The sequence below is a fragment of the Erpetoichthys calabaricus genome, chromosome 1 (genome assembly GCF_900747795.2).
Source record: "Erpetoichthys calabaricus chromosome 1, fErpCal1.3, whole genome shotgun sequence".
NCBI classification, from domain to species: Eukaryota; Metazoa; Chordata; class Cladistia; order Polypteriformes; family Polypteridae; genus Erpetoichthys; species Erpetoichthys calabaricus.
The window spans coordinates 54,491,196-54,504,007 of NC_041394.2; the positions used below are offsets into that span (position 1 = coordinate 54,491,196).

A 12,812-nucleotide genomic window follows, 5' to 3' on the forward strand; every position below is an offset into this window, starting at 1 on the left:
TTTTGGCTCATTGTCTATCTGTACTGTGAAGCATCATTTTACAAAATTGTTTGCCACAGTCTACCACCCTTTTGTAAAGATTTTGTGAGGGCCACAGCTATGTTATTTTTGTTGCTTTGCTGTTGCCGTTGCTGGTCATGTAACACTCTGGTTCACATTGTTAAGATGATGCCAATGATACCGGGGTTGCCCATAGCTGGCATACTCCTCTTAAAACTGGGGCATCAATAATCATAGACTAAGGAAGGACTGGGCAATTAAGACACATAACAACACGAGGTTGGTGCATATCAGTGCAAAGTGCTTTTATTGTCACAACAAAGTGTTGCAAAAAATTTAGGGAAGTTTAGTTTCGTAATAAATAAACAGCTCTATAAATAATCCAGAATAAAAACAGTGTTCTAGTGGAGGTCAAAATCAACAATAAATATGATAATGATAAAACAGGGTTAAAATCACTACCAGAATCTGTGCATTAAAACCAATATGAGCTTCGGTGCTTTGTTTCTCAAACTGATGTCTCCTCTGCACACCACGTCAACAAGAGGAAATGCCCACCGGCAAGCGCAGTCATCTCTCAAATGCGGCTCATGGTCCTGCCATCATCCTATGGCCTTCATTTATCAACCCTGTGAGCCCTGCTCCTTTCTTCCACCACCACACCTCAGACTTTAGCGGGACTCGGAGTGGTTGGTTTGTTCCTTCTCCTTGAGCACTTAGCAGGAGCAACCCTGCCCCGTGAGTGCCATCTGCTCGCTTCCCTCGAGGCCAATTCGCATGGGCCTGCCTCTATAACATTGTCTCAGCCTCAATCCTGCTTCTCTTTGCTTTTCTTTTCCTTGCCCATTTAACCTCATTTTTTTCTCCATGCTTTCATTTCTCACCCTTTTTTTGATCCTCCTCTTCCTCCTTCTCCTCAGTCTCTTTTATACCTCAGTGGGCACAGGTGCCTAATTACATACCCCAAAACACAGTTGAGGAAATTGGCTGAAACACTACAATTAATGGAATAGAATTCTCCTATTAGAAGAGGTGCCAGCAGGGAGTCACACTGTGTTATACGTGGCACCATGACTCACATTATAATGAGGACATCACTTGGAAGTTGCCTGGTTCTTTGAGTGAGCAAAGGTTGAAGGAACACCTGGAGTCACAGGAAGGGAATACTACAAATATGGCCCCCTGGTGTTCTGAGGCTAGTCCTGACCCTAAATGTTATTCTACGAGAATTCCTAGAACTAATTCTTGGTCAGAGGTTAAAGCCTCTTCCATCTGAACTTGGAGTCAGGCAGATGTAGGTAAAGGTTTGACTGATTTGAAAAGGAGGAAGAAATGCTGTTGTCGCAGTTTAAGTAAAGGTTTGACTGATTTGAAAAGGAGGAAGAAATGCTGCTGTCGCAGTTTAATTTGAATGTTAACCTTTTGACCTCTTAAATGTGTCATTACTATGATCCAATGAGTATAATTAACTTTAGATCATCACTTTAGTACATTTTTTTGATCTTGGTGCTTTAAAGTTGTGTAATAAAATTTTCTTGTTATTTTCTGCTGGTAAAATCCATTGTTGTCACATCAGCAAATTTCTGGGTAATCTTACTTTTACAATTATTCTAAAGATAGAAATTCTGTCATTGTCATTTTTTTTCAGGAATTTCTCCATTTTGCTGTTTTTTGCTAACATGCAACAGGGATGTCTCCATTTTGCAACTGCTAGTATGCAACAAGAGGTTGCTGAAGCGAGTCCTAATTACGCTCTCAGTAACTGCAAAGGCAACACTGGGCAGGCCTATTGAGACAGACCTGTCAAGTGTTCAAATGATGGAAGAGTCCAAATACGTAAACCTATCGACCTTTTTGTGTTTCGCTTGATCTTAATCTGAGATTCTAATTGGTATTTTAACAGTAAACTTCATATCTATCCATCCATTGTTTTTTAGAATGCACTTATTCCAATTCAAAGTGATGGGCGGTGGGAGCCTAAGCCTGGATTGTTAGGCTAAAGGCACAATCTCACTCTGGATGGGATGCCAGTCTTAACAGGGCTGTTTCTTATCAAAATCCATAAATCTAATTGTACAAATAAGAGAAACCATTTTTTTTTAAATATGTGAACAATTTGTGTCCATTTCAAGAGCATGCTGCACACTGTGTTTTGTTCCTTTTGACGTAATAGAAAAGCACAAACTTTACTTTAGTGAAAATGTATAAAAAAAATAAAATGCATGCACATTTGAGTATTACTATGTCTGTTAATGATTAGGAGATTACATTGTCTGAAAAGTAGAAAAGGTTGTGGAATTTATTTGTTAATTTCACTTGCTATGGCAACTTAGGTTTGAATAAATCAATTGCCATGTTTGCTTATAAAAAAGTACACTTAAAATGGTATGTTGAAATATAAATCTGCCTTACTTATTTGCTCTGTATCCTTTACTTTTATTATGCAAATTACAGTCTGGCGACATTTTGTTCACTGCTCATATTGTTCTGAATTATTTCATTGTTACAGTGTATGCTTTCCTAAGGTAGTCACATTTGCAGTGTGCTTCTATCACTTTGTCTTATTTTATTATTTATAATCAAAACATCCATAGATATGCAACTTTCCTTGCTCTGTATTTCTTTATTTTTATAAAGACAGTGTCTTTTAAGTGGTCAACACATTAAACTGCACATGGGTTTAACTCCCGCCAACTTCAAGCTTCTCCATAAACGAGTTTCATACCCTGCCAGTACTCCAAATGTACACATATAGACATTCATGTTCTTTGAATTTTGTGATTGGTAAATTAATCTAAATATACGTAAATGACAAGTATATGTAATGACAAATCAATAATGAAAAGCTAAACCACATTGAAACCTTTGTTACAGCTAAAATCAATTTATTTTAATAACCAATTTATTCCATTTTAGGACTACACGGGCCAGCAGGAACCAACCCCGGATGGGATGCCAGCCCACCATAGGACACACTCACACAGCCACACTCACTTCTAGAATTTAGAGTTGCCAGCTAAACTAACCTGGACGTCATTGGAACATGTGCTCACAATGCTGACATTACTGATCAATATACAGTACCAGTAACGGCGTACTTCCCGATAATGTGCAGTGAATACACTTACGTATAGTTTTAATACTCTTTCTCTGTATGTTTAGCATTCGTTTGCTCAGAGGTTGATGCGCTTGTTGCTTCCTGAGCAGCTCTTCATTTCTCCACCCTAGCAGCCCGCTTCTTCACTTCTTTCATCAGCATCTTTTCGTGTTAAAACTGATTAAGTCAGTGTTTGTGTTACAATTACTTAGTCGAGAACCGGCCATTCAGCCTAATAAAACTCATCAGTCCTATTAGCTTAATTCTTGCACAATAACATCTAGTCCTCTACATGTCTCTCTGTACACCACCTTGCTGGGCTCCTTCATCCAATCCCATGGCTTCCCTTATCACTGCTACGTGGATCACAGCTGCACCTGTCGCTCCCTTGGTATCATCTATAATCTCTGCATGTCTTAGTGATATCTCAACCTGGATGATGGATCACCATCTACAGTTCAACCAGACAAAAACTAAGCTCTTTGTGACCCTGGCCAGCCAGTCTGTTCAACTCCCTATCTCTGTACAGCTTGGCTCACTGTCACTAACACCCACCAGGGCAGTTCACAACCTTGCGGCACGGATTGATGAGCAGCTATATTTTTCTGACCACATTTCCAATCTTTCTTGTTCATACAGGTTCACACTGTACAGCATCCACAAGATCAGACCTTATTTGACAGAACATCCAGCACAACTTCTAGTCCAGGCTTTAGTCTTGTCCCATCTGGAGTACTGCAACTCATTTCTGACAGGAGTAACCATATGTGTTATCAAGCCACTGCTGATGGTTCAGAATGCAGCGGCCCTTCTTGTGTTTAACCAGCTGAGACGGGCACATGTCACTCCTCTCTTGAGGTTGCTACACTCACTCCCTTTAGCAGCACACATTAAGTTCAAATCCCTGATGCTTACCTTCATAGTTGGCAATGGGTCAGCACCTGTGTAAGTGGTGACACTGATGAAGATCTGTACTCCTTATCACCCACTCAGCTCTGCCAGTGATCAGCGTCTGGTAATGCCACCTCTGCATGGTATCAAGCCTCAATCCAGACTCTTTTCTCCTGTGTAGTTCCTAGTTGATAGAACAGGCTGCCCACCTCCATCCATCTGTAGATTTAAGAAGCAATTGAAGACCCACCTGTTCTGTGAATATCTGTATAATTGACAGAAAAAATCAAAGTTGTAGCCCCAGTGGTTCACAAGTATGTGATTACTGACAATCACATGACAGAAAAACACAACCCTTAACATTTTCTATATAGAAATTTACTTATTTAGGTATTTATTGATTGAGCTTTAGTAACAAAGCCAAACTTTCCCTTTGGTACTAATAAAGTGCTAATAAATCTATCTATGAAATCAAGCCCTTTTTTTATTAGGCCATCTGAGCACTCGGTAGCTTCTGTCCTTTTTTAAGGATTCATCACATTATTTTGGAAATACACCCAATGCAAAAGTAATAGAAAAATCTAGTTCAGTTTGCTATCACTGAAGATTCCGTTAAGGAAATTAAAACAAGGAAATTATTTGGTATTTAGAAATCTGCTTCTCTAAGAAATTATTAAACTCATCAATTCATTCATCCATCCTCCTGCTGCTATTGCAGGGTGGCCTATCCCAGTTTCAGCAGACATAAAACAGGAACAAACTCATCCACACACAGTCAGTCATGCTGGGCCAACACACTGAATTACTTGATATTATCATTCATGAATCTCACAACCCCTAGATATGACTACTTAAGTTTAACAGATGGATCAGAGATCAATATAATGGGGCAGTTCTAGTTTTCTGCTCTATGTGCCGGCTGACACAACATGCGTTCTATCATTTTCAAACTGAAACAGGTGACAATTCAACCACACAGTATGTACAATGCCAGACATGCTAGAATGGCAATTATAGCAGAAGAACTGGAGATGAATGAATTACTGCCAATGCCATTCTGAACAAGTCAGGAAACACTAAACCGAAGATGTAATTTTAATGATTCCAATGATGCAGGCTTATTTTGTTTAAAAATGACTTTGCTAACTTTAGTAGAAATATAGTAATTGTATTTGGGGTGTGTGTCCTTTCAAAATTACTGAGCGCTGAACACAATTACCTCCAGTCATTTTACTACACTCGTCCCTGTGTGCAAAACACTCAGGTAATCATGAGTCCCATTAGTGCTCCAGTGTTGGCTCAAAACTGAAATCCTACACTGGTAGTATGGAATATGCAGTAAACTAGCCAAGGAGAACGTTATCAGTTAGGATATGCACATCACAATTAGATGAATTATATCATACATGGATATGCATGCAGTCTGCAGACAAACACCACACCACCACCTTGAAAGTCTGACCAGCATCACGCAGAACATCCACTTTTTATGAGACATGTAATTAGACACTTGGTGTGCAACACTAAAAAGGGCATTTCAACATGTATTTGTATATCATGAATCAATTCACCATCTGGCAACTGACAAGCACTGCAGATCCAGTTAGTTAACAGCACAGAGGACAGTAGAACTTCATTTAGAGGACAAACCAACGTAACTGCTCTTATAATCAAATCATCTCAAGGCTTGTCACAGGATGTGCTTCTCTTCCCTGCCACATGAGCTGGTGCCACTCAAACATCCATTTATTTTTCAGTTCATCAAATAAATTGTAACTGTACATTAACATTGTTTATTTGATTTGCTGTTGTAGTTTGGTTTTACCTTTTTTTTTTACTTCAAACATTAATAAAACTGGTATTTTTCCAGGGGTGTCCAAACTTGTTCAAAGAAGTGTATTTTTATTTTCCTTCCAACTGTCTGCTGTTTCCCCTGCACAATCCTTAATAGATAGATAGATAGATAGATAGATAGATAGATAGATAGATAGATAGATAGATAGACAGACAGACAGACAGACAGACAGACAGACAGACAGACAGACAGACAGACAGACAGACAGACAGACAGACAGACAGACAGACAGACAGATAGATAGATAGATAGATAGATAGATAGATAGATAGATAGATAGATAGATAGATAGATAGATAGATAGATAGATACTTTATTAATCCCAAGGGGAAATTCACAATACCCCTTACCTAAACCTTGAACTACAGTACTTATTAGAGACCTGGATGATCTGTAATTCAACTGGATGGGCAATGTACTTAAGTCTTTATATCAATATGACTGTGTTTTGTCAGATCATGGCAATGTCAGAGGCGATCACAATGATCTGATGGCAATCGAGACAAACCAGACATCCAGTTGTCTGACCATTTGTGATGTGAAGTGTGGGTAAACTTGCACTTCCGGCTGGCCATTAGCCAAAAAGGAAAACGTATTATTAGTTGGACAAGTAAATGTTCAAAGTCAAAGTGAACTTTATTGTCATCTCAACCATATACAAGTATACAGATATACAGGTCCACAGTGTAACAACATGAAGTGCAATAAATAAATTAAAAATAGAATTAAAATTTAAAAATTAAAAGTTAAAACACAAACAAAACAAGACATTGTGCAAAGATAGGACAAAGAAGTAGCAGCTATATTGATGTGTAAGATATGTAATATAATACATAATAGATATAGATAATACAGAAATTATCAGTGTATGCTAATAGTTGTTTAAGACATGTGTAAACAATGACAATGACAATGTTAGAGATGCCTGCTACCCCCTTTAGGTTCAGAGACTTTGAACCTATAGCTGTGTTTTATCAGATCACAGCAATGTCAGAGTGGATCACAATGATCGTGACAAACCAGATGCCCGATTGACTATTTGTGATGTGAAGGTTGGGTGAATTTGCACTTCCCACTGGCCATTAGCCAAAGAGAGGCAGGTATTCTTAGACAGACAAGTAAATGTTAATGTTAGAAAAGTCTGTTACCGCCTTTTAATTCCGAAATTTTGAACCTTAGTTTCCTGCATTTTTAATGATTAAACTATACTGAACCGATTGCCTCTTTCCTTGGATTATACTGAGCTGTTTATAGTATTTTACTCTACATGTGTGTATTCCAATGTATTGACCTCCTCTATAATTGTAAGGCATTGTTGTTAATTTACTTTCTGTGATGAATAACACACACAAAATATGCAATTAAAAATTATTGAATAAGAACATTACATTAGCAGCTTGCCAGTCGTTTCTGCCTCATTTCTCCAAAATTGATCAAGGTGAGCTATGATAATCCATACAGTTTAACTGTCTATCCCACTATGTGGTAAAATATTTAATGTATCGAAGGTTCTTGTGTGAAGAAAATATTCCTCATATTTTTGCAAATTTACAGCATTTATAATTTCACTGTCTGTATATTTTAATTCACCCATAGTGTTCCTGATACACATCTCCCATGACTGTTCATTTACTAATAAAACATTTAAAGAGTCACCTTCCACACTTGGGCACTTTTTCTCTTGATCTTGCTTTTAGCTTTCCTGCTATTCCTTCAATCTGCTCCTCTCAGGCGCCCATAAGCCCTGCCGTTAGTGCTGGAGTTGTTGTCTATATTTTCATTGCTTTACAATGCTATTTGTAATTCATTATTTATCCACTGCACTGTTCTGTTTCATTTCTTACCGCTTATAAATTTTGGGATAAACTTGTCCCACAATGAGTAAAATTCTTTTAAACCTTCTCCAAAATGCTCGTCGACTTAAACGTTTACCCAGTTTAAATGTGTGCTTTAATAAAACTAGATTTACCTGTTTCAGTTTTGTAATAAGCGCTCTACCAATCTAAAATGTATTATATTATGGTCACTAGAACCCAATAATTCGATCAAATCCTGAATTCTATGTTGATTACCACAGAAAATAAATCTAGACGGCATTCTGTTCTCAGGAGTGCTTTGTGTTAAAAAGTAGTCACTGATGTCCCTGAAATCTGCTCTTGTCCTCCGCTACCTGTAAGTTTATCCTTGTTAATAGTTGGGTAATTAATATAATATTCTCCTCTAAACTTAATTTTTAATATTATTAAAAATATGAATAGTGATACTGTTTTCTGCATTGAATTATTGACAGTTCTTTTTAGCTGTTATATTTAGAAGATTGGCATTAAATCCGTGTTAATTTCTCCACACCTGTACCCCTAACTATTTCGACAAAACTGGAATACAGTAAGCCGCTAAAGAAAATGAACTGAAAAATGAATATTCAAAATGCTAAAAGAACATTTTAAGTCTGTCCCTTTAATTTCCTTCCTTCTATAAATAAAAGTCTTCTTCATCTTTATGTTTCACAACAGTCAACAGCAGAGGTAAATTGACAGAGGTGCGCTTCTATTGGTAGGTTAATATTCAAATACCACCCACACGTCGTATATTGAGACATGATAGGTTGCACTACCTGTCGGTCATGCATTTTTGGCGTCTTCCCTCCTTGCCTGCCTTCCTTCGCTTCCTATAAAAGTGTTCTCGCCTGATCAAGTGGCAGGCTTGGATGTGAAAGATGCTGCTTTTGTGCTCCTTCGCTTTCTTTTGTGCGTCTCTGGGTAAGCAAAATAGCTCGAATGTTGTATTATTTGACAGATTGGAGATCACAGGCAGGCGATGAACCGATTCCGTGTAATTGAAGTGGAGGAATCTGACTGTGAGAGCCGCCGTTGCTGGGGAGCGGTCTTCTCTCGCGTCGCCCTGCGTTCAACGAAAAGCGATCGCGCGATTGTTTGAGTTCTATTATTATATAGTGTAATAATGTCTGTATAAGGTTATGAAGTCGTGAGTTAATACAGATAAAAGGTGCGCATCCTCAAGCGATGGCATGATTTACAAATGTTTATAGCGAGAAAGCCACAAAATGTGCGCACGGTGTGAAAGAGATGCTGAAAATTTGGCAAAAATAGGACTGGACTCTGACGACAAGACCCTTTTTGCGCAATTTTAACTCATACGTATGGCTTTCTATTTTATTTTTTTATGATGTTTTTCTGTCGTATAGTTCATATATATTCTTCAGATAAATAATGAATGTAAACTTTGATCGAACGGTGTGACAAAATTAAGTCTTAATGCCTTGCTAGGTGGTTTGAAGGAGGTCCATCAATGTCATGGTACATTTAGCTTAAGAGATGCTGATGTGGTCAGTGGTGTACCATTGTGACCCCGACGTATAAGTAATTCTGCAGCATGTGAAGAACATTTGCATTCTAAAATTTCTTTATGGTGATTATAGTTGGGTGGCTCAGTGGTTAGTGCAGACACCTCAAAAATCCATGAGTCCTGAGCTGAATCAGGTAACAATCACCACCTGATTTCCTCCCACAGTATTTCGGGTTTGAATTCCACCCCCAAGACCTTCAGGCTGGGTTAACAAATGTATTTGCAAGGTTGCCTTAAAACGTAGGAGAAAGCCCACTTGCAGTTGACAGGTAGTTACTCTGGTCTGTCGGTTAGAACACAGGAACTTACCCAACAACTGCAGAAGCATTGCTTTAATGTTGATATGCCGGAAGTACACATGAGGTAGTACAACTGTACAGGTAGGCTTATGTACTGTAGCTGTGATTCTAACAAGGCAAACAAAAAAGGCACATTTTATATATATAATATATATATATATATATATACACACACATAAACGTTATTCTGCAGTACTAATTGTAATGTTATTTCACCATGCAATACTGAAAATTGCCAATAGATGGCGCTGTAGCTATACACTGTTAATCTAAGATACTTGCAACTACAAACTGCTTCAACGTAACAGGTTTACAGTACATCTATATTAATACGTGACATCCTTTAAATATTTAATGCGATATCCTACTAATTATTACAGGTAGGTTCTATATTAATATTAAAGGTATAACTTTCTGTATTTTTAATAAATACTAAGCAATGTAAACAGTTAGCATTACTGTTAGTTCAAAACAGTTTTCTGTCTATCATTTAATCCTTTACTTGTGAACTTGTACATAAGAAGTTACATTTGGTCAACAAACGCACAAATTTAACACTCTTCCATTAATCCTTAGTTCAGCCATTCAAACTCATCCATCTGCTCCACGTATGACATACAACACTCTACCTACAGACTATGATTCTCGTGGTAACTGTGGATCGAGAAGCATTACTACCATTCCATCTGCCAAATTAGCTGCCTCTGTTTGCCACTTCTGACGTGTCAGAAGATTTGGTAGGTCTACTTCCACTAAAACTGTTCTCAACACCTCCTCAGTAAATGTTTGGGATCCTGAATCTCCCAGTCCCAAGTACCACCAAAATGTGGTGCACCTGGTGGATTGAACTTGAACCTAATCTGTTGTTTTGCCAGAAGCAACTTAGGATCACTTGTTAGATTTGCAAAGGCCTCACGCAACTCTCGATCACCTCCATGAAAGTTTGTGCCTTGATCACAAAGCAGTTCATAGGGTTTTCCCCAGAGTGGGATAAAGCATTGAAGGGCCATTAGAAAATAATCTGCATCCATGTTGTTGAATATGTCCAAATTGACACACCAGATTGTTAGACACTTGAATACCACTCCCCATATCTTTTTATTGCGGCATATATACAATATACGGCATTTATTCACAATAAAGGGCCCAAAGCAATCCACTCCAGTGCTATAAAAAGCTGGGTTAAATAATGGATACAGGCTGGGGGCAGATCAGCCATCTTAGGGACTTGAAATTTAGCTCACCATCTTTGATATTATCTGCAAAAATGCTTATGTTTTCTAATTGCCTCTCTTTATCTCAGTATTTACACCTAATTTTGGCAAATAAACGTTCTGGTCCAGGTTGACTAAGCTTCTCACTGAATCTTTGAATCAGCAATTTTGTCACAGGGTGAGTAAAATCCAATACAATAGGATGCATCACGTTCTAACTGCTTAGCTCACCACAGTCTACCACCAGGTCTGATAATTCCACTGGAATGGTCAAATTCTGGAGCAAAGGCTATCAGTCTGCTACTAGAAAAACAACTTTACCTTCTTGTCACTGTATGAAGAGCTCAGATAGATAACTTCCCTGAAGAATTCAATGAAGTAGATCAGCTTCTAGGGAATCAGGGGCAGAAGGTTACTGATCATGCCCACCTCCTTCAACTAACCTCACAGTGACTTCTACCAGCTCCCCAAAGGTGCAAAGCTGACTAGTAGCTGGATTAGCTGGTACTAAACGTAGGAGGGCTGTACAGGGTCTAGAAGGCTTCAATTCTATTATATCATCAGCAATGACTCTAACAGGGTCTTTCCTCTAGTAATATTATCTGCGGGGTTATTAACTGACTCTACATAGTGCCAGGTATGATGTTCTGTTAGCTATTGAATCTCGCTCTGATGCTCACAATACCTTAAATCGGCTTGAACTAGAATGAACCCAGTTAAAGACAGTTGTTGAGTTTGTCCACAAAGTCTGACACTGCTAAATAATAATAATGTGTGGTTGAAAAGTAAGAAGCTGATCAAAGGTGACATCCAAATTACAGACTGATGCAGAGGGTTCAACCAGGATCCCATCGACGTCAATTTTTAGCCCACGAAGGGTAGAGAGGACAGATTTTGTACCAACTAATAAGATTTCTGTTTTATCGGGATTAAGTTGTAAAAAAAAATTGGCACAGATATTTCTGTTTTGAGTAATTTGAAAACTTGATCCCCCATCACAGCAGAGCAAAGTTCTAACCTTGGGATTAAAAGCTGATGATTTTTGATTACTCTGGATTTGGCCATTACAAAAGAAACTTGCCAGTTACCTTTACCATCTTCCATTCTGAGATAGGCCACTGAGCCATAGGCCCGATCTGAAGCATCATAGAATTTGTGTAGCTCCAGTTTGGTTTCTGGGACATCCATATCAGTTGTTGGGTAATATTGGTGGAACGTAAACTTTTGACAGGTGAATAAATTCTGCCTCCTACGAGCACTAGGCCTAAAGTACAGTATGTCTTCAGGGAAGTGGGGGTTATCGCAATGTCACTCCTTTTGCCAAAGCTGCTGAACTAACACTTTTGCTTGAGTAGTGAATGGAATAAGAAAACCAAGTGTGTCACACTAACTTGCTAGAATATTGCTAAATATTCCAGAGTATGGGCCTAACATACTTAATTGCCCGATACCTGTAGCCTTGAGTGTCAAAAGAGCATTACCAGCATAATGTATGCTGTGGAGAATGTATTCAATCCTGAGCCAGCCATAGTTCTCCAATTTCTTTTGGTAGGTGGCCTATCATAGTAGCAGTGTTACTAACCCACTGGCATAACTAGAAACTTCCTCAGGTAAGAAGGTTTATTAATTTATCCACTATGTCCATAGCCTCTGCAAATGTGGAGGAACTGTACAAAAAATTGTCAACTTAAAAATGCCTCTCAACTGCTAATCTTATATCATCATCAGGTTCAATATGATTAAGAACATGAGCCTGTAGGGCAATTATAGCGCAGCATGGGAAATGGGTTGTGCCACTCATAGATGTCTGGATCTGTCTGTTGTCTAATATCTCGCCAAATGAATCAAAGGATGGCCTTATCTTTTGCTAACGGGAATACCTGGTGGAACATAGCCATAATGTCTCCACTTACAGCAGCAGTATGTTTTCTAAAGCGGATTAGCACTCCTAGTAGTGATGGGCCTGAAGTGGATCCAGGCAACAGGTACTCATTTAGGGTTTACCCTCTGAACTGAACTGAAATGAACAGTTGAAAACTAGCCTATTCTTACCATTATGATGAACCATTTGATGAAGGATGTACATAATT

The 12,812-nt window shown here is 38.4% G+C and overlaps 1 protein-coding gene across 1 annotated transcript in view; it reads left to right on the forward strand.

Annotated features, from left to right (window-relative positions):
* Positions 1-8,453: 8,453 nt before the first annotated feature.
* LOC114650165 (prosaposin-like) overlaps positions 8,454-12,812 on the forward strand; it is a 33,699-nt gene continuing 29,340 nt past the window's right edge. Inside the window, exon 1 of the mRNA XM_028799644.2 lies at positions 8,454-8,602. Within this exon, the coding sequence (XP_028655477.2) occupies positions 8,560-8,602 (43 nt within the window). The 5' untranslated portion in view covers positions 8,454-8,559. The remainder of the gene's footprint in view (positions 8,603-12,812) is intronic.